The sequence below is a fragment of the Pipra filicauda genome, unplaced genomic scaffold (assembly GCF_003945595.2).
Source record: "Pipra filicauda isolate LSUMZ 115617 unplaced genomic scaffold, ASM394559v2 scaffold179_size1759329_pilon, whole genome shotgun sequence".
Classification (NCBI taxonomy): Eukaryota; Metazoa; Chordata; class Aves; order Passeriformes; family Pipridae; genus Pipra; species Pipra filicauda.
The window spans coordinates 1,093,837-1,117,311 of NW_024104286.1; the positions used below are offsets into that span (position 1 = coordinate 1,093,837).

At 38.1% G+C, this 23,475-nt stretch overlaps 1 protein-coding gene across 2 annotated transcripts in view; it reads left to right on the top strand.

Moving 5' to 3' along the window:
- GUCA1C (guanylate cyclase activator 1C) overlaps positions 1-23,112 on the top strand; it is a 48,705-nt gene extending 25,593 nt beyond the window's left edge. For both annotated transcript variants that reach the window (XM_039379861.1, XM_039379863.1), the window contains exons 6-8: positions 14,383-14,532; positions 17,631-17,718; positions 20,614-23,112. In XM_039379861.1, coding sequence (XP_039235795.1) covers positions 14,383-14,532; positions 17,631-17,718; positions 20,614-20,744 — 369 coding nt within the window. In that variant the 3' untranslated portion in view covers positions 20,745-23,112. The remainder of the gene's footprint in view (positions 1-14,382; positions 14,533-17,630; positions 17,719-20,613) is intronic.
- The last annotated feature ends 363 nt before the right edge of the window (positions 23,113-23,475 follow it).

Sequence of the window (23,475 nt, forward strand, 5' to 3'; positions counted from 1 at the left end):
ATTAAACGAGTGTTCGACATCTTTGATCTGAACCACGTAAGCCTTATTTTCCTTATTTATTTTTTATCTCATGCTATTGCTTTGTTTGTGAGTTGTAGCCTGCAGGGTCTTCTTTGTGCTCTGCTCCCAAAACTGCTATTGTGGTTGTCATTATGGTTGTCATTATGGTGTACTAGAGGTGAAGAAGTGGGACTGTGCTGTAAGGGCTTGGAATAGGAATTTCGTTGGTACTTTCCAGGGGCACTTAAAAAATGTCAAGAAACAATTCTGAAAATGAGATGTAATTTCCAGCTCACTGGTTATTCTTCTATCCATTACTTATCCTCTGCTTGTATATAAGCATATGAAAACATTGTTGTGCTCAAAGTTACTAGGTTCTTACAACAAGGTTAGACAGAGGGGAAATATGGTCTGCACTTAACCGAAGATGAAGCGCAATGTAGATAAATGGATTTTCCCAAAGTACTATATTGAACCTGTGGCAGAGAGGAAAATGTAACTCAGATGAGGTGATCACATACAGTGTACAAGTTAGAAGACAAAACAGACTACTGAATGAAGAGGTCAAGTAGTTTCTCCAGGCTGTATTTCTAATTTAGCCTCCCTCCTACTGCAATAACTACTTGTGATTGCAATCAGCTCTCTGTAATGTAGCTGGCTCCCACACAGACAACATATATTTTCCTTAGCTGAAGACATGGTCATCTGGTACTTCCATGTAGCACCTTTCACTAGGTGTAGAAAACCTTAGTCTACGTGGCTGTGGAGGGAAAGAGCATTTGCTCACCTTTAGTTGCTGTGGCAGTGGCCAAACACATTTAACATAGGAACCATATGCTAATTGTTGCTTTTCTATCTGGTGTTACAGAGCTGTGTCGCCCTGCTCTGCAGGCAGTCATCACTCAGGTAGATCACTAGCCTGTGAGCATTTGTAAAGGTGTGTTAGGTTTTTAGAGGATCAACCTGGCTAGGGAAGGATGTCAGACAAACAAATCTAAAACCGGTTTATTCAAGACACAAAAAAAAAACCAGAAAGGAATAATTTGAGATGCAAGATTTAAATCCTGGGCTCGCAACAGCTTTTTACAGAGCTTTACAGGTTTGTTGTATTTTAATCTCTATTCAGCACAATGATTATATTCCTGTTGCCATATAGTCTTTTTCTTTTTCTAGCATTGTTAACACTGCTCTGTTTTCTTAACTTTTTTTCCTTTATTACAGCAACTAATGACCACTATGTTTCAGGAATACCTTTAGAAACAACCAGCATCGATCAAACACTTTTCACGTACAGGGCTGTGACAGTTTTTATTTAATTAAGCTGGGAATAAATTGGCAAAGCCCAGCTTCTCAGGGCAAGAAAAAAGGAGTGGTTTATGCTGTTGATGAGGTAAACTACGATGATCTCTTTATTCCATGCACTCACTTTTTGTCCTATAACCTTTCTACAGCTTTTTCTCCTCCCTAGGGCTTTTGGCAAAAATGTAGACTTTGATCCTGAAAAATGCTTTTTAGTTAAGTACAGTTGAAGAGTGATCAGTGGATGGCTGACTGGGAGTATCACACAGTGGGCTCTGAAATGGCAGCTATGATTGTACAAAGGGGACAATATCCTTCCTTGACATTATGTAGAACATTTAGGCACTGTGCAGTATTATACAGATGATAATCTTTCATCTCCAAGCCATAGAAATTAATGAATGTAAGTGGTTGCAAGCACAATGCACAAATTCAGAAATAATTTGGACATTTGAGCTTTTGCTTACGTTCAGTTCCTTCAGTGCTATAACAACTTCTCCAGTAAGTAGATTAAAATTTTGTTTCCTTTGCTACTGTATTCTTGTCTGGTTTTTGCTTTCCAATAAAGGGGTCACTATTCCAGTGAGTGGCAAAGTACACAAAATTTCTTGATAGAAATTATTTCCTTCCTCTTAATAATACTCTTTATATAGAAGTGTTGTTAGACAGCTACCATAGTCACAGTCATAGAATATTCTGAACAAACTTGGACCTTCTCCCATGCTTCCTCCAGCTGACTTTTTGTAGATATATTAGCTGACCTTTTTCCTTTTCTAACCATGGCTTAATAGTGAGGGTTTACTGTTTAAAATTGTTATGACTTCTATTGCTTAAGTTTATCATAAGAGCATATAGTTAACAGTTGATCTAAATCTAAAGAAACTCATAATGGAAAACTTGAGTCATTTAATATGGTCTTCTACTCTCAGCATAAAAGATACTTTTCCCATGTAGGCTTCCGTTTCCTCAAAATAGGAATCTGCTCAGAAAGCTCTGCTATATAGGGTTAGCCCTGAGATTAATCTACAATTCCTGTTATAGCAGTCTAATACCTCTTGAGTTAAGCTGGGGAGATCCATGCTTGGAGGTATTCCATCATAGAATAAAATGATAAAACACTCATGGAAATGTGCATAGACTTTCTCCTCTGTGTTTCATGTATGCCCAGCTAAAAACCTCTAGCATGTAAGGTGTAGAATATTAACGTGTATCGTGGGATGCCAATGGGACTGTGGCACAGGGAGGTAATTACAGTTGTGACTTGCATTTCACCTCCTCATTAGCCTTCCTGCTTCCAGCTGAAGCCTGTTACAGACATCCTTCTCCTTCTTAGGATTGTTATTTAAAAAGAAAACAACTTTCCAGTAGATTGAAAATAGTTAAAAAGGAATTATGGCAGCACGGTAAGTTTTTTTGACAATTTATGATTGATTGAAAGACCAATCAAAACTTGCGTCACTCAGGTTGTCCAGATAAATACCAACAGGAATTCAGTTGCAAGACAAGCCTTATCATTCCCTGTATTTCTTCAGGTTGGAGATTTCCCCACTCATGGAGATTACTATGGCCAGTGGATGTATGACAGGGAAGGGTACGTCTTCACAGGGCAATTCAACGCCATGCAGAGACTGAGGTCAGCTCTGGTCTTGGCAGCAGGCAGACTGTGTAAGCTCAGAGCATTGCACTAACCGACCATGCCAAAATGCTGCTGTGGTGGTATGGCTTCTGGGACTCAGCTCCTGTGCTTATATGTGTCAGAGCATAGGACTGTACAGGGAATCACACCTCTGGCTCAACAGTGTGCACTCGCTCAATGTACAAAGGCTATTTCCAGTCAGGGCCTGTTTCTGTGGGAGGTTAGGGACAAAGGTAATGCCTTAAAAACTTTCTTCTCAAGAGTGTACTAAATAAATGCTAACCATTTCTGGTGTCTCTCTTGTGCAGATCACCAGCAGATATGTAATTAAATGACCTTATACACCAAGTACACAGATGTCTTCAATTTTTCGATATTTCTTAAAAACAAGGGCTATATGTGAAGACTTTTCAGCCCTTATTTGACCTCTGTGGGATGTTTTGCTAATAATTAAACAAACAAACAAACAAACAAATACGCTAACAAAGTTTGAAAGTTGTTTTCTTCATCCTTCTTTGCGGCACTGAAAAATAAAGATGCTGAATGTTCAGAACTGTAACTGGAAAGTTAACTTTCCTGGAGATTATCACAAGCAGTGCAGGAGGTGGCATTTCAGCAAAAGTTTTTATTGATGACTCATACATGAATACTTGTAAGCATTATTCATATAATGACATTGGCAGTATAATAAATGGTAGGTTTATCTTCTGCCACAGCTTTCCAATGAAAACCTTCGAAAATAATATCTTTATTAAAATACAAGTCCATTGAAATTAATTTTTTAAAGGACCCTGTTTATTAGATTGTAAAAGAGTCCCTCTTTAGGGAAAAATTATCTCAGTCTTCTTCAACCTTAAACTGTTTGTAATATAAAAATGATAAGTCTGCAGGTACATACAAATAAATTTAATTCTTCCAACTTTTTTATTACCTCTGCATCTCAGTCCACACACAATGTCATGCAGTTCTGGTTCATGTATCCTACTGATGAATTTTAGAGGGGAAACAGCTATGTTTATCTAAAATACCTCAGTAGTTGCCAAGTATACTGATGTATATTTGGGTTTCTGTAAGAATATGTATTTCAGAGTGATTATATCTGTCAAAATGAGGTTCCACTGATGTTAAAGGAGAAAACATCTAGGAAAATAATGTCTGCTGTATCCATAATATAGTTGGAAGTGTTAGTTGATCTTAAGCAGAACTAAGGAAAAATTCTATAGTCAGCACTGCTACTATTTAACACTTATTCTAAAATACCTTCTTTCTTTAAAACAGAAACCCAGATCATTGCCATTCACTCTCACTGGCTTGCAGATAGGTTTTGCCACTACTAAAAATAAAAACTGAATACTGTGATAATTGATTGATTGTGTTCTTACGACCTGTGAAGGACAAAATTTGCATAACCATTTAACGTGAAGATACCTACTGAAAAGGGGATGTGCTATTGTAGTTCTCTTACTGCTTCTTTTCTCATTAATTGAAACTACTTACAGGAATATCTGTCAGTTGCTTTGTAAGAAAATCGGATTTTAAAAGGTAGGATTACGGTGAAGAGCAAAGAAGATTAATAGGTATGTGGCACTGAAGGAAAATTATGCAAGTTCAAGGATTTTCTGTTAATATTTATAAAGCATTGGACAGACCACAAGCACTATTTTTTTCTACACTTCGTATGCAGAGATAAAGTTGGTAGATGCACAAAAAATGACACTCCCCAGCAGTTTTAGAAATCTTTAGATAAGGCACCAGTTGATGTCAATCTTTAATCATTTTTCTAGCTTGTGCTTTTCATTTAAAATTTAAAGTAGTTCTCTGATAAAATACAGTTCATCTGACATAATTATGCAGATTAGAATGATAAAAAACATTTTAAAAGGAATCAATTTTAAAATATAAAGTTTAAAGGGCTGTTTGATGTAGAACAGATAATAAGGAAAGCAAAAATGTGTCACTTCAATAGATCTTCATTGTGTGTCAATATTGCAATGTAAACTAAATCTCAGGCTACCTTTTTTTTCCTGAAGAATAATTGTTTCCCTTCACTCCATGTACTTTGCACAATCCTGACAAGTGTTGGGAGGTAGACTACCTTTCCTTTTTTTTTTTTGTCCTAGCTCCTTCCCCACTGTCCTGCTGTGTCTTTATAGTTTAGATTTTCAGGTAGACTTTTCATCACCTGATTTTGTGTTCTGTATATAAATAGATGTTATCTTTGGTTATAGGGGCATGAATGTGATTAGCCAAGTGCATCTTCTTTGGTATTGTAGTAGAAGGACATAAGAGCCATTTGGCCATGAAATTCTCTGTGAAAGCAGTGGCTGCACCTCATATTCCATGAAAAGCATGCAAATGTTCACAGAAAGATGTGATATTTCTCAGAGGTCTTTTGTCGATTATTGTAACTTATTCTTCATTTGACTTTCAGTTGTTTTCTCCCTCCAGTTTTTCCCTCTTCTTAAGAATTGTGAGAGACAGAAGAATATTATTTTCATCTATATGAGGCAATTGGTCTAGAGATTCTAGTGAAGACTATTTTGTTAAAGATTGACGTGGCCCAACTTCGCAAGAGTAAGCTGGCACTATGTGTTAGCTGCCTTCCACATATTCACAGAAGGTAGGAAGAGCCCTTAAAGGATGAAATAAAATGAGTGCTGGTGATCAGTGCTTCAGAAACTACCTAGAATCTAAATCTTAAGTGTTTCCACCTCTTGTGGGATTAACTATAATGGCTCAGGGCATCTTGATAACTCTCCTTTGCTAGAAAATATTATTTTCAGTTGGACTTTCTTTCTCAGATTGTCTTGCTCTGATGTGTCCTCAGAACCAGGAATAGTTGCTTTGATATGAATTTTCAGGCTGCCTAAGGAACTGCTTAGCCTGTTGGCTGCATCCTTATATGTTTGCAGACAACCAAAGCTGATACAATAAAATCAGGTGAAATAGTTAATAGTTATGCAAAGGAGGAAAAGTAAGGATGATAATCAGAAATATTTTCCAAACTTTCCTGAACAGCTCTCCTCTTTTGTATCCTAAGTCACTGAATAGTGGTGCAAACATAAGTTCAACAACACCCATAACGTTAAGGAAGTTTTCAGTCTGAAATGACTCCCTGGACACTTTTCTTAGCTTACTGTAACCAGCCAGTTTAACCAAGGCAATAACGTTGCAGAAGCAGCATCTGCATTACACACTACACTGTGGGGCCGAGAGCCACATAAGCTGATCTTGTGTCAAGGCAGGCTATGTTTTACATTATTCCTTTTCCACGGTTCTTGTGTTGGCCCAGCACATGTAGCACTTCCACTTTGCCCGGAGCTGTTTAACTCTCACTTTTTCTTACTTTGAAGCCTTTTTCACTCTCACAATTGCCTCCAATAATTCCTCACAACAAGAAATGCTTAAAAAATTTATTATCATGACAGTCACAGCAATAAAAAACTGTGTCAAAAAGTTAATCAGCTTCTAAACCAAGGGTTAGAAGAAAATAAGAATCTAGAGATGTCTTAGCCAGAAAGAATTCTTCTGTCAGAAGTAACAAAAACAGTTCTTACTTCCTGAAATATTTGGACATTTTGAAGGTGAGATGTACAAATCCTTTTCCCATTAGTTTCAGGCACAATCCAACCAAAGCAACAAAAACAACAAAGCCAAATAATTTGTTTCTCTTTAATCTGGAGTAATGTTGCATAAAATTATCTCAAATGTAAAGTGACTAGCCTGATTACTGTAAATGAGGAGGTTAAATTGTGCTTTGCTGTGTGCAAGGCAGTGTAGTTATATAATTTTTCTCAGCATGCTTAAGTGCCTTTGAAAGGTGCAGTACCCTTTTTAAAAATTCTATGCAATAAGGACTATGTTCTATGAATATTTCACCTGGTTCCATGAAGCACTATTTATTTATAGACTGGTCTTAGGAATGTCTTTTTTCTCCTTCTGAACCACCTCCCACATTTTTTATGTTCAGTTTTATATATTGATTCTGTTACTTTGTAAGGACGTTCCACAATTATTGGTGCAATTTCATAATCTTAATTTTGTTTCCTAGCGGTTTGGCACAGGACTCACTGCTCTGATAGCGCAGACTTATGCCGTAATAACGTGTAATTACCAGCTAAAAGCCTACATTATCATTAAAATCATCACTTGCTTAATTTAAGTACAGTTGAATTCTTGACTATAGGATTTGACAGTATGTGTTCTGAGTTATGACATAAAAGTTTTGGACCAGAGGTAAAAAATGCCTATTAGTGCCACAGCACCATCAAGCATAGAAAGCCAATTCTATGGGACATTAAAGTGATATCTGTCTCAGATTTCCACTACAGCATTGCACAATTTAGTGGCTTTTTCTTTTTTTTTTTTTTTTCCTTTCAAAAAGATAATCTGAATTTTGAAGTTTTTCTCTTTAAAAATCCTAATTTCAAAATATTCAAACAGACAAGTCCTATTAAGTAATATTCCGATTGCAGTTTCCTTGCATCGCACAGCCTTGACACGTAGCTGGATTGGATTAGGTTATGAGGTGGGGCAGCCCTACTCACAGTGCACACCATGGAGTGTCCCCACCCCACTGAACAGCCTCTTCCTTGCCATCTTTGCACAGCGTGCCCAGGCTCACTGCTTTTGCCACAGAGATTTGCTACACTTGGGCAGAGGGTCCATCCCACTGTAGAGGATGCCTGGGCCAAAGGCATGGTTTGTGCATAGGGCAAGGCTTAAGCTCTGCCAGGGGAGGTTTAGGTTGGTTATTAGGAGGAAATTCTTTGCAGAGAGGGTAATCAGGCATTGGAATGGGCTGCTCAGGGAAGTGGTGGATTCTCCATCCCTGGAGGTTTTTAAGATGAGACTGGATGTGGCACTTAGTGCCATGGTCTGGTAACCATGGTGGTAGTGGATCAAGGGTTGGACTTGGTGATCTTGGAGGTCCTTTCCAACCCGGCTGATTCTATGATTCTATGATACTCCATCCACCCATGCTTTGGCAGGTGGCTGTTGGAGGTCTCCTTTCACAGCAGGACACAGCACCTGAGATCTGCAGGTTAAGGAAGCCCAGCCCGCAGGTCCCGTATGAAGCTGTAATGCTGACCACGTTGCACAAGAGACCTAGAGAAAATGAATTGTTGCCAAAAAGTACTGACAGTGAAAATCCAGCACCTAGAGGTTTGGTCAAGCGATTCTTTGGCTTTATGTTTTTTTCTTTAACATGGATTAAATGTGTATCACATGTATTTTTACTGAATGTCCTCCAGAAACAAATGTAGCAAAACTCAATGTTAGTCACTATAGAAAGGGAGGAATGTGAAAGAATGATGAATTTCAAATTTATTTAAAAGTAAACTTAATTGTCTACACAATCTCCTATTGAGCTGTGCTACATCTGTTCCTATACTCCCTGACTGTTTTTAAAACAAAAGAAAGGGGTTAGAGTTGTTTCCTCCACAGTTACTCAGGGACAAAAATTATTCATCAAACTGAAGCAACTACACTTTTCTAACAAACATGTTTCTTTGAAAATTTAATTTAAGTGTAAGCAAATTAGCTTGTACTCTGCAGTTTTCACTGAGCTTAAAAAGCATTTGGAGCGCATTACTACCATTACCAGCTAACACTGTAATTTTGTCACTGTAATTTTGTGAATAGGCAATGAAGATTAACTTTGTACAATTAATCATAATTGCTTTTAAATATTACATGTTAAATTATGATGTATATAAAGGGGAAAGTAATTTTAATATGAAAAATTCAGGAATCTGCTTCTTTTATTTAAAGACATTTTAAGCATTTTTTAAAAGCACAACTATCTTTTTTTTCTATTAATTTCCTTATTAATTAAGAATAGAGCAGTAAGAGGTTTACATTTTCTTCTTTTTCCCCTTTATCATTTAAGTATTTATTTAAAACATAAAAAGTATGCAAACATGACTCACATTTGCTGGTGACAGTGTTGCTGGTGAGAAACACTTTAAAATACTTCTTGCAGAAAAAATGCAGCAGAAATTGAATGTGGTGGTTTAACTAACATTTTACTTCACTGAAGTCCTTTATCTGATAATACCAAGTAGTTTAGGCAATGAAAGTATATGTGAGTAACTTTTAGGAGTCTTTTTGCACACATCCCTTGAGATTCTAACAGCATTATATAAATGCATCTGACATACTCTGCCAAATAGAGCATCTTTGCTGCTAAGAGATGTGTATGTGTTCAATGTCCTTTTCCTGGAAGTTTGTCCTGTTACATATTTGGGTTTGTCAAACAAGAAAAATTTGCTTGAATTCTCAGCAAGAAATTTGCTGGAAAATGTGTTACTGTGGTTATATTTTTTGTGGGATTTCTTTCTCTTTTGCCTACTGCTTTGTTTTAAGTTGGGAAAGATGCTCCTAAAAGCACAGGGAGAAGCTCAAAATTAGAAAGCTGAACACCACCATCCAGGAGAGGATGGGAAAGGGCTAGGTCTTTCCAGTACAGCCTTCTCAGGCACTACTATGCCATGATGCAGGCTGAGCAGAGGCCACAGCCCAATGCCTCGGTGACTTCCCTGTCTCTCTGCTTCTCCAGTAATCTGGAAAGAAAATTCTGCTTGATGGCAGGGAGTTGGGGGGTAGTGGTTAATTTTAAAGAAAGAAAACTGTTTGTCATCTTAACGTTTAGGATTTCACCAGGTTTTACCAGGGGAGTGTACAAGCCAGGACGCAGAGCTGGTTCTGCATTTCCAACTCCTCCGACACAAAGGTCCAGGTAATTTCCAGGTCGCCAGACCTTGCAGGTCCTCTTCATCTGGGCAAAGCAGAACCTTGTGTAACAGTCTGGTCAATACAGCCTCATCTCTTTATGTAACTGTTGGTGTGCAATGATTACAAAACCGCTTAACAAGTCTGCAGCTCCCAATTCCCTGCTTTGTTCTTCATCCCTCTCTAATAGTCTTTGCTTGCTGAGGTCTCTCCCGCCTCATGACAAATGCCAGCTTTATTTACTTACAAAACCGGTGATTCTGGCCATAGCCTGTAGGGTATCTGGAGCTCTGTCCAATCCCCAAACTCCAATATCAGACCCTAGGGATGTGTCAAAGTAACAGAGGTACAAGTAGCTGTGTATTTCTTCAATAATGTGTATGCAAACTTTGAGGAACAGCTGAAAGTATTAAGAAGGAAAAACAAAGGAAGGATGGTTGGACTTAATGATCTGGGAGGCCTTTTCCAGCCAAAATGATTCCATGAAATGAGGGAAGATGAAGTGGAGTGAAATGAATCCTCCTTTAGATTTCTGAGGGCAGAGAAAGAAGTGTTATATTTGAAATAGGGTGCAGAGAGAAAAAGAGAAGCACATAGGATTAGCTATAAATTTCACAGTTATTCTGAGCTGTTGATCTATGCCTCCTCCCTCTGTCTTAAGAGGTTTAAGTAGTATTCTGAAAGACAGGGGGTGGGAAAGGAAGGTAGCTTAATGACCTAAGCCCTAGGTTTGAAATACCTGGACCATCTATATCTGTGCACTTATTAATCCCGATAAACCATTTGAGCTATTCTCCTGGTCTCAGGTTGAGTTCAGAGATTTTTCAGGAGCAAATTTTGGAAAAAAGGCACTGCTTATTTTGTATAGACTCTTGTTAGAGTCCTCCAAGTAAGACGATGAGGTCACTCACCAGAGGGTTTTGCAGGGACAGAAACTGTCCCTTTCCACATGTGTAGCCACCATGTGTGGCGGGACATGGCTGACTATCCCTGTAGCATTGTCACTGTCAGGAAGTCAGTCAGGTAAGAGCTAGGCAGCCAAAACACCAAGTTCGGCTCACTCTGGCGCAAGCTTTCATAACCATGCTGTTTCATATCAGCTACGTATTCATAGCTGACAAGTCAATTATTTTTAATCTCTATAGTTCATAGTCATAGTCATAAGAGTTTTTTAAGGATCTGTGAAGATTAGCAATGCTATTCTGGGAATGGAAGGGTAATGCCCTCCTACAGATCCAGGGCTGGGGTATTAATGGCCATCATGTAACACGACGATGTCTCATGGTCTGGCTTTGTCCTCAGAGGACACACAACTCTGTCCTCACCCAATAATGGTGAACAGCCTCCAGCAACAGCATGTAGACTGACATTCCAAAGCAAAAACCTCTCATAAAATGATAAAATTAAATTCCTTTCTCCTCGGGAGATCCAGTAACTAATGAAAAACTGAAATAGGCCCTGGACCTCAGGCAGCGGCAGTCAGAGCCAGTGGTGCCCTCAGAGTCCTGAGGACCAATTTCACATCATCAGTAAACTTTCCTGTCATTTTTGGAGCCTCCCTTTGTCTTTGTTGTGTGAATCAAACTGTTCCAAGTGGCTTAAAAAAATCACTTATCAGCGAAAGCAAAACAAGTTACAAAAGTGCAGTATCAAAGGGCAAGTAAATTATATAATCCACCACTGGTAATCAGTTCTGCTTATTATGTTGTTGGGATTGTTTTTAAATTTTATTTTCTTACTATTTATTTTATTATTTTTACAGTAGCCCTTTCCTTGTGAATTAATGACGTCCTAACGAGCAACAGATACTTTACTGTGCATGCTGCACATAGTGATGTTTTACAGAGCCCAGAGATACATAAAGACTTACCTGGATACTTGTAATGTGAATTATTATAGAGCAGCAGATAGGTAAATCAGCACAGCAGTATTCTTTTAATAACATCATAACACATTTATTGCATTATTTGTTGTACTCACAGAACCACAGGATGATCTTCATAGGTTACTGTTATGATTTTTTCATTATTTAATAAGCTATTTTGAGATGTTACTGTAAAAAGTACAGTATTTATCTGAGAAAACTCTGTATACGTGCAACAAGATCGCTATTCTTTTGCATCTCATAAATGTTTCCTTTTCTACCTACAGTGTATGTTTTTTAGTGTAGAAAGGAAAACCAGTACATTTCTCATCAATGCTTTTATGCAATGCTTCTGGTTCCACATCATGTAGACAATCATTCCTACCTTCTCAGTATTTCTATTCCTGGTGGACTGACCGCTGTTTAACATGTTGCCAGTGGTCTTTGCACAACTACAAAATGTGACTGGGGCTTTTTTGGCAACTACCATTTCTCTCAGGTGTTTTTCAGAGGTGTGAGTTTTTTGACCTTGCCCTTCAGTCCCTTCTTGTTTGGGACAGGCCATATGATCCACCAGATCAGAATTACATGCCCAAACACATTAAGCTGATTCTTACATTGTCCAAATTTCTGATGTTTTGACAGGACAACAATAGTGACACCAAGATGTAGAAAGAAGGCAAACAAAATAATATTTTCAAAAAACCCAGGTGAAATGTAAGGGAGAAAGAACAAAATTAATCTAGTCTCAGACATTCAGCAATCCTAAAATTAATCTGTAGTTTCAATAAGCAGTATGAAATGCAATAAAAAAGCAGCAATGTGAAATGCATCTAACCATATTCTTAATAGATACATCAAATCAGATGATGGAAATGTAATCAGCAAATTACATTTTGTCCTCCAGCAAAATACTTTATGAGATCCTTCTTGAAATAATACTTGCAAAAATTGAAATTCAAGCTGGTCTGCCAGAAAGAAGCATAAAGTTTGTGGTGCATGATATGTCATGTTTGGTAAAGCATCTGCTTTTAATACTAGGCCTAATTTTGTTTGAAAATTACATGCAGTTACTGTCAAATTTCATTTAATCCCAAACAGTGGTTGAATGGTGCCTTTGCCTTTGCAGTGTTTGCTGTGATTGCTATTAGCGTAAAACCAGCAACCACAACAGAACCTGCAGAGAGTCTGTGAAGCAACAGTCAGTCTGCACAAGTTATGCACACAGCATTTCTGCATGTACACTGAATCCAGTGTGTTCGAATACATTAGATTTCTCTCTGAGGTGCCACTCTGCCAACAGCCTTGCACAGAAATCAAAACAAGTACTACAAGGTGCTGCTAGGAGCTGCGACGCAGATCAGCATCATATGGTCACAACTCTGAGGAATCTAAAAAGACAATGAAGAAGAGAAAAAAGAGGATGGACCCCTATTTAAAAAATTTATTCAGCCTTTGAGAACTCACGTTCACTAGGCAGATAGATGTGTGGGGACAGGTTTATATTTGTTTTGGTTTGTTCTCAGCTGAAGGTAGACAGCAGAGCTCTCAATCTCAGTATCTTTTAGTCCTTGTAAATTCCTGCTTGTTGACATTTTTTGCATGCTTTTGTGTTTCATTCCTTGTCACCAGAATATACTGATAGTGCCTGGAGATCTTCAAAAGACATGTCAGATGTGGCATTTAGGGACACAGCTTAGTGATGGATTTGGAAGTGCTGAGTTAACTGTTGGACCTGATGATCTTAAGGGTCTTTTCCAACCTCAGTGAGTCTAGGATTCTCATTATGGCAGTAAGTCACACTGCAACCTTACAGGACTTCTCTGCCTTCAGACTGAGGATACATTAATGCCTGGTGATTGCAAAACCTCAACTGGCAAGATGTGTGTTGATATATGACAATAAAAATAAGCAACATGCTAAACCTACTAGACACTCATCCAACCTTCTCTTTTCAGTCATAGGCCCTCTGAAACTGATTACCGTCTTTCCAAGGTTTTCCAAGCAATTGGATTCTGACCAACATAAAGATCACAAGACTAAATTTGCCAGCTGTTAATTCCTTTATATGCACATGGAAAACAGTTGGAGCAAGTACTATCCAAATTCAGCAACTGTTTCTTCCATCCTAACCACATTTTTACAGAAACAGAAGAACCTGACTATAGAGGCCTGTCCTTGACAGCTTCAGAGAAGGAGTCAGAATGAAATCAACCTGAAATGCTCTTTTACCTATGAATATCCCCAATCCTCAATATTTAGAGCCTAGTTTATGATTTGAAGGCTTTATATCCCGCGCAAAATGTATTCATCTGAGAGACCTGATGTTTATATGGATAAACCACAGTACATGGGGTTCATGCCAGATTATTATTATTACATGATCTCTCAGATTAAAAACACCTGGGACAGCTCTGTTGTACTGGAAAGCATACGTAGTTCTGCAGTATGGATGTAAACAACTCTGCTGTACATACTTCATTAGTACCAAACCAGATATCCCAGACTCCTCTTTTTCCCATGTTGCAGTTCCCCACAAAACCGTTTTTTTTCTTTTCTTCTCAAAACCTGTCAATAACAATTGCTCAGAACAGATTTACCCCTTGCCTACACTGCCCCCAGCTTTTAGGGGAGAACAAAACTGTCTTTGCTAACACCTCTTCCTATAGATCTTCCACTTGAGTGTATCCTTTTTTAATACCACAGGAGATTTCTATCTTAAGGTGCTTCATAAATCAATTGTATTGTAGTGATTTTGATGACCTGTTTCTGTGCAATTGCCAGAATGAACTGAAAACCAGCATTATTAAATAGGTGTTTGTTTTTTTTTTCTCTCTCTCTCTCTTAGGATGGATTTATAGACTTCTTGGAGTTCATAGCTGCAATAAATTTGGTTATACGAGGGAAAATTGACCAAAAATTGAAATGGTATTTCAAGCTATACGATGCTGATGGAAACGGATGTATTGACAAAAAAGAACTACTAAGCATATTCTCGGTAAGCAAGTTATGACCAATAGCAAGAACATTTGACATAGTGCATTGCCCCCGAAACAGTGGTTCCTCATGTCCTGTAAATGGATTGTCTGTACTTTACCTAATGTTTTACAGTTCTAAAACCAGAATTTACAGTGGCTAGTGACACTCCTGCCATTAGTTTCTTCCCTATTTGAGCATATCAGGTTAGCAAAGGCATACAGTGCTTTTGGAAAACTCCACAAAAGAGTATGGCGTAATAAACGCTTGAAGAAAAGCACCAAGATCAGTGTTTACAGAGCCATAGTGCTGTCTACTCTCTTGTATGGCTCCGAATCATGGGTCATCTACCGCCACCACCTGCGTCTCCTAGAACGCTTCCATCAACGCTGCCTCTGCACAATCCTAAACATCCACTGGTCAGATTATGTGACCAATACATCTGTTCTAGAGCAAGCAGCTATCACAAGTATTGAGGCCATGTTGATGAGAACACAGCTGCGATGGGCAGGGCACGTCTCAAGGATGAAGGACCACCGCCTCCCTAAGATCTTGCTTTATGGTGAACTTGCCACTGGCTGCTGCAAGAGAGGAGCCCTGAAGAAAAGATACAAGGATTCCCTGAAACAACACCTCAGCCTTGGTCATATTGATCTTCATCACTGGTCTACTCTGGCCTCAAATCGGGAGGCCTGGAGACACACCATCTATAACGCAGCTGTCTCCTTTGAGAACACTCGCAGGGTCACTCTCGAGGAGAAAAGGCAACGCAGAAAGAATCGTGTTCTGCAGAATATACCATCTAAGGAGTCTTTCTGCTGTGCCTTTTGCAATCGGATATGTTTATCTCGTATTGGCCTCATAAGTCACCAACGTGCCTGTAACAAGTGTGGTTAGAGCCTTCCCAAATCTTCATTCGCGAAGCCCAGCCATGAATGAATTGAGCATATCTGAACAGTATTTTACTCTACGCAATAGTTCTACAGATAAAATATTTTACTTAAAGTGAAAAACTGTAGAAATACTAGAGGCATTACTGTGATAAACTATACTATAAGGCAGGGTAGAACTGTAGCAGCATAATGAATAAAACAGATGGTTACAAGTGTATGTGCCAGTCCATTGTGGAAAACTGACTTCTCAAAGTGAGCTCGCAGCAAGAAAAATATAGATGTCAACAAAATATTGCAATATTTTAATTGTTTGAGAGGCCTTTAGATTTGTGTACTACAACTGCCATTATCCCTATTTTAAAACTTAATCAGGGAAATATAATTTTACTATTAAATCACATAGTGACAGTGGGATAAAAATATTGCCAAAATGTTGCAGAAAATGGGTCCACTTCAAACACACAAAAGCAAAGCAGTGCAATTCTTTCTTTAAAATTATTTCTGTATTTTTCACTTGCTCTAGTGAAATAATATTTTGAACTGCAGTAGCTGCTTTCATCCAAAAGGTATGTTAGGGTTCCTTGCAAATACGTCTGGCTTAATACTGCTCCCTAAATGTACAGGACTCATTACAGATCAAAGTAACAACATAAACAAGGAAAGTACTTTTCCTGGAATTACAATAAATGTCAGTAAAAAAGGCCTTGTCCAAAAAGATATGTCATATCTGAGACATTAATTTAGAATCGCAGAACTCCTATTAAAACTTCATCTGTCTCTACAGCTATGCAAACTTTGGACCAACAAATCATTATCAAAACTCCTTCTAGATAACCATGCACCCTTTCAATGTCAAGTTATTTTGTTTTACTATTTAAGGTGACAGTGGTAGACAGTGACTCAGATACTTCAGGAACCACTGCCTTACTCTTAGCACTACAATAAATTTAACTGTGGCAGAAGTACAACTTTATTCTGAAGACTGTAGCAGAGTCAGACATATAAAACACCAAAAGTATCTAAAGTATGAATTAGTAATACAAATAAGTTTATGTACCCATTTTTGCAAAAATTCTCATTTCCTTTTGAAATGGACAGGAATTTTGGGCACTTTGGGGGTTGGCATTTTTATGGTCTTATTTGATGTATTAAGGTTACTGTTTTTAAAAAGGTGTAAAGTAAAATAAAGACAGTGACAGTCAAGAATTTCACATCAGTCCTGAATAAGTTTAACTTACATTTTATTTAAATACAATGATTTCTAATATAATATCAGAAGTACCAAAAGAAACAACTGGCACATACAGTGATTTTTCTTACACAACACAGTTCACCTCAAGATCATTCAAGTGTAGAAAAACAAATTCTACAGTATGCCCATTATAGAACATATATGCATGTTTATATATGCACATATTTTCCCAGTCAATTACTAATTGGGATATTGAGTTTGAATCTAACTCTGTAAACACATCCTTGTTGCATCTGAACCACTGGATGTTAACGTGGAGGCTCTTATTTTATTAACCGGAATGATCACCACAGTGTAAAAATTACCGTCTCAGTGAATGGGATACAATTTTTCAAAAACATTCACTTATACCTTTACTCCAAATATTGAGTCCTTTTCCTACAGAAAAACAAACAAAAGAAAAAAAAACCACAAAAGAAAACAAACAAACAAAAAACCAACAACAACCAAAAAACAAACTAGAGGGGATACTTTTGGTTTTCTTAACTTCTTTGGAGGTCAAGTACATTCTGCCAACTTCCAGGACTGCTGGTCTGACTTTGTTTGTGATTACTAAGTTAAACCTGTCTTAATAGAAAAATAGCTTAGGCTTTCTCTGCATGTGCTTTCAGCTGTGAAAAACAGTACTGTATTTAAATCACACAGACCATAGGGCACTTTGAAGACACAGAACTCTCTAGGGCCAGTTAAAAATGCTGGTGTGGAATCTAAAGTGTATTACAGAGCAGAGGTGCCACATGGTTCTTCAGACTTTCAGAGATATGTAAATTAGTCTGCAATCTTCAGGCTGTGTTATGTTAATTAAATTGCAATCCTCATTACTGAAGATTTACTTGAAATAGCTATTTATTTAGTATTTTTTGAAAGGGTCTGGGAACTAAAGAGTTGCATTGCAATTACAGGTGCTGCCAGTGTATTGTTTTTACAACTTGATGGAAAAAACTCTGAAAGAATTTTCTGTGTTTCTGCCCTCAGGCTATCCAGGCTATAAATGGCTACACCAACATGAGTGCTGAAGAGTTCACAAACATGGTATTTCAGAAGATAGATGTGAACAATGATGGTAAGAATCTAGGTTTTGTTGGCACTGGCAGGGACTTTCCTCTGGAAGAGAGGGAGTTGCACACACTACAGAAGAACTGATTGTTTTAGATTAACTGAAAGCCAAAACTCTTTTTTACCCATACTATTTCAGCTTTACAGTGAAGTGTAAATCAGTGACATAGGAATTACATGCAGTAGGTGCTAAAGCACAGAGGTCTTGCACTGTTCACCAAAAATGCCAGTTCTCTGGTTGCACAGCAAAATGAAAGTGTGATTGAGGGGTTTTTTTAGTGTATTTGCGTTGGCTCAATCTATCTGAAATCGTTAAAAAATACAAATAAGATGCACGGTTGTATATGCTCTAGCATGTTCTAAGGATTGGACAGCATATTGGATGTCCCTTGAAGGCTGACTGTTAACACATGCTAAAACACATGCTACTGTTTTTTTCCTCAAGATAGCTAGATTAAGCCAATTGGACTTGCATTTGTAAACTAAGACTTCAGTTCACTGCTTCAGCGTTGTTTCTAACAGAAAACTTCTCACATGTGAATATCTCCCCTCAAACTTCTAATCATGAAGATCCTCCTTCCACTGACAATTACATTTTACATCAATTGCTGCAATCATTGACAAACTAGGAATATTAGGAAAGCATTACAGAACAAAGTGAAGTCACAGACAGGAATTTTGGGCATTTTGGGGGGATATTTCTATGGTCTTATTTGGTGTATTAATGTTACTTTTTTAAAAAGCTGTTTACAATATACAGAGTATAAACAGTGATCTTGTGGCACATATGGAGGATACACTAGCAGACAATTTTTTTCCCCCATCTCCTTGGCCCATTCTTTGGGTGAAGACAAATTACAAAAGGACTCCAAATAACACAGTCAGGATCTAGCATCTAAACCCAAATTCTATGATTATTCTCCAATTTGACCAGATATTTACTGCAAGTAACAATTGTATCTGAGCTAAAACATCAGCTGGAAAAATAATTTTGTGTCATACATTTTAGCAAGGAAAAGCCAGAACATGATTTATTTAGAATTATCTTCATAATAATTCCCTTTCAAACTGTTTTCCATAGTTTGTTAGTGTTTTAATTGCTGCAAAGCAACAGGACTAGCTCCACCTGAGGAACGGGCCGAGTTTTACCAAGTTTAGCTTCAACTATGCTGCCTCTCTGTAGCTTCTTATTAAAGAAACGTGCAAACAGACAAATAAGTTGCAATGTCCTTCCTTACATGAAACAACAATAAATAATCCCATGGTTGTAAAGAACAATTCTTAAAACAGACCTCCTGTTGGTTTTGCAATTTATTTTCATTAGCTCGAGGAAATCTGATGCCCATCACGGCAGCAGCGAGCCTGGGCCTGCCAGTGCAGCCACATCTCACTGGCAACTGCAGTGCGGTTTGTGCTCTTGTGCGCTGCTGTTGGTGCTTGGAAATGTGCAGCCTGGGAACAGAAGGAGGGAATTCAAGACCAGTTGACCTGAATAAACATGAAAATGATGCCACATGTCCACGTGATGAGTCCAGGAACCCCATCCACCCAAAGACCTCAGTCAGAGGCAATACAGAGGGAAGGGGAGGGGAACGGAAAGGAATGCCTGGGGATAGGAGGAGAGTTCATCAGAAGTGAGAGGATGAGTGGCAAAGCAGGCGATACATACAAGCATACAGACATGGCTTGTTTTGTCTCTGCTTCTGGAATGATTATGTAAGGGGAGTGCTATTGAAAGAAGCAGCACAAACAATCTCAGGGCACTGCATGCCAGCCCCTGGACAGGGTCTTAGTACTTTCACTGAAGCCTAAGAGACAGGACTTCTGTCAAATTATGTCCTTCCTCTTTATATGAGCCTGTCACTGGTGTAGCAAGGACACATGTGACTAAACAGAAAGCAGCCTTTACTGACTATGGGTAGAAAGTGGTTTTCACATTTTTCAAATGCTGATCGTTTTCCTTTTTCACATCAAGTGAAGTTTCCAAGGCTGCCATGGACAGAAACAAAACCACCCAAAAAATCCCTACAGGTAGTACTAAAACCTGAAAAGAGCCAAGAGTCAGCCAGCTAAGCATTCACCAGACATGTACATGACCTGAATTCCTGCTCCCCTGCACCCTGGGACCCTAACTCATCCAGCTATTTTCCTTTGCTGGCCTTTTGTCATTTCTTATTTTAATGAGAAATCATTCATTGTTGTGAATTTCACAAGAAACTTTAAATCATTCTCAGAGGAAAGAATCAAGCTTTTCTTATTAAACCAAGCTTTGTTTTTCCTTCTCAAAGTAAAACAGTATTCTGATTTTTCAGTAGAAGAGATTTTAAAGTTGTCTTGCACCTTCTAAGTTATTAGCTGATTTTGACATGAGCCCAAAAAATCACACTCTAAATGACCATTTCAGTTCCCTGGAAGAATTTATCCAATCAAACCACTTAGCCAGTTTTTTTTAGTATATCCGATCATGGCTCTAAATAATCCTAGTAGTCAACACAGGTACTATGCCTAGTAATCCTCAGCAAATCACACTCTAATCTCTGTTAAAACCAGCTATAGGATAAATCCCAGTTAGCTCACTGAGAATTGGTCCATACATCTAATTTCAGCCTCGATACAGGCTTCATTAGTGCCCTGTTACACACATTTATGAGCACTTACAATTGTCTCAGACTTCAGTGAAAGTTGTGTTTGACCTGTTTTAACATAAAAAAAAGTGAGTCTGAGTTCTAGGATCTGACTGATGCAAAGCAGGAAAACATTATCAAATGCTCTACCTGCATTTGCCTATCAGCAGAGAACAGAAACCTTCCTAAGGGATTCAGTCTGGCATGAATGGCCTTGTGTTGGATGGAGAATGATTGCTGGGTTTCTCAGTTCCTAAGGAGTATTTTCTTTCTTTTAGGGGAACTGACTTTGGAAGAGTTTATCAACGGTGTGGAAAGCGATGAGGACCTAATGGAGTTGATTTCGAAAAGTTTTGACCTTTCCAACGTACTCAAAGTCATACAGAACGGCAGGAGGAACAGCGTCTGAAGGATCTAGTGACAGATGTGGCCTTTGTGTCATCATTTCAAGGAAGATAATATTTGATATATTCAGAGAGTTTGATGTTGTTAAATCCTGCTCGGGCAATAGCGAGCAGCCTGCTCCAGGAGTAACAATTTTCACTCTTCATATATCTCCTTTTTTTTTCTTTATTCTTTTCCTTGCTCATGACTGTGGCAGCCACACGGAAAAAAACCAACTTCGGCTGCCTATAATAGAAAAGGTATTTGATGCAGTAAAAGTAACTTACTTGGTCTCTATGAGCATGTTGTCATTAAACCTCAGACAGCAACTAAGCACCACCCAGCTGCTGGCTCACTGCACTCCAGTGGGACGGGGAAAAGTAAAAGTGCAAAAACTTGTGGGCTGAGATAAAGACAATTTAAAAGGTGAAGAAAAAGCTGTGCACTCAAGCAAAGCAGAACAAGGACTTAATTCACCTCTCCCCATGGGCAGGCAAGTGTTTAGCCAGCTCCAGGAAAGCATGGATCCATCAAGCATAATGGTGACTTGGGAAGACAAATGCCATCACTCTGAACATTCCCTCCCTTGCTTCTTCTTCCCCAGCTGTATATGCTGAGCATAACACCATATGGTGTGAGATATCCTTGTGGTCAGTTGGGGTCAGCTGTCCCAGCTGTGTCCCCTCCCACCTTCTTGTGCACCCCGAGCCTTCTCACTGGTGGGGTGAGAGGCAGAAAAAGACTTGATGCTATGCAAGCACTTCTCAGCAGTAATGAAAACATCTTTGTGTTATCAATGTTGTTTTGGTCACAAATCCAAAACACAGCCTCATACCAGCTACTATGAAGAAAATTACCTCTATCCAAGCTGAAACCAGCACATTCTCTTCTGTTCAGATAAATCAATAAAATAATAAAAATAATACAAAATACAACCTTTCTAGATGACACAGTTAATAAATTTCTTCTTTTAATTCTGGGGTTTTTAACCCTACTACCTAAAGGGTGGACACAAACTTCTAGGTAGGACTGGGTTCTATCTAGATCAATTAAGAGCAAAGCCTACTTTGTATTAATCTAACATTTGTTCTAATCAGTACTCAAAATTGGATTACAGTCTCTGGGAAACACCTCAGTCAGCTTAATATTCCCAAGATGTGTATCATCCTTAACAAGCCTTCTACAACTCTTGACTTTATTACATCCGTAAATTAAAATAATGTGATATTTTGATGTTTCTTTCAGGCTTCAGTTACTGTTCTTTCAAGTTAACCTTCTATAAAAGTGCTGGAATTAAATTTTTTATCTTTCTAGAGCAAAATTAGAAGTTCAAAGAATAACTAAAACCCAAACCATTTTGCAAGCACTCCAAGAGATTTGTGTCCTTTGACTTGTATGTCCTCCTTTGCAAAACAATTTGTTTTCACTGGCCTCACCCCTGAGTATGACACTGCTGGCTTCTCCAAAAGAGACAGCTTTTCCTGACAGGGAGTACTAATTTAAGTATCTTTGTCCTGCCCAGATACCTGGGTGAAAGCTTTTAGCAATTGAGTTTCTTTGAGATTTTACCTCCTTTCAAACTGGGTTGCAATTGTCTCTGAAGGTGGTAGCTGTCAGGAGTGAAGGCATTTGCAGATGGCATGATCACATATTACTCATTTTTTAGGAAACCAGGCTCAAAACAACACAACTTTACTTTATAAATAATAAGATTAATTCTATGAGCTGAGATGGAATGGCATGAAATATCTGCAAAGGGAAAATTATAGTTCTTTCTGGTTCTATTGGGATTGATTCTCAAGTCTGTAACAAGTTTTATCAAATTACTATATTATAAGACTAAGTTCTCCTTGGCTGACAGTGCCCTGTAGGCATCACAGTAATATTAGTTATTGTTAGAAGCATCAGTTTTATACAAAGTAATTTGTGCAAGGATTGGTGCAGATTGAACAAAACAATTTTTAAGACTTCGATACGAAAATGTTTTTCTTCCAAATTCCCTTCAAATCCATGTCCACTGCAAATGAAATGTACTCCATCATCTACCATTATTATCCCAGGTTCTAGGTATAGTAAGAGCATGCAATATGCATCACTTGACATTATAAACAGTCCTGACATTATAGTTCTGGCATTTGAATCTTTTACATCCTTCAAAAAAAAGAGAGAGAGAGAGAGAGAACGATGTATGAGATTGCTGGTGGTTTGAATATTAAGTTCTTGTATTTATTCATCATTGACACATTAATATGTCACTGTCAGTATCAGTTTTCTCACACCCAGACTTCAGAAAGCCACTTCTCTTAATCTAATGCTTTTCTATTTGAAGCTGATGAGGGTGGTGTCCTTCAGAATTGCCTTTACAATATGTAAAATAAAATGGTTCAATCTAAGCAGCTTGGGCAACTGTGTTTTGGACTTCTGGTTTTAAACTAATGAAGTGATGGACTTGGAAAAATGACTACTATCTACGTATACTGACTTTTTTTTATAAGGGATTTTAAAAAGAGCATTTTAAATTTGCTTAATTTTTCTGTGTAACTGTAATTATATGAAGTGAATTACCAATTCAAGGAGAGTGTTGTGTTGCATTAAAAAATGATAAATATAAGGAAATTCTTTGCCATATTTTGTTAAACTAAATTTTAAAGGTGTAGATGACATGCTCATTTTCTACACTTTAATCTAAAAATCATTTAGCAGAAACCTGTGTAATTAGGAAGCAAATATCTTTCCACTTTAATGTAAACACTGTG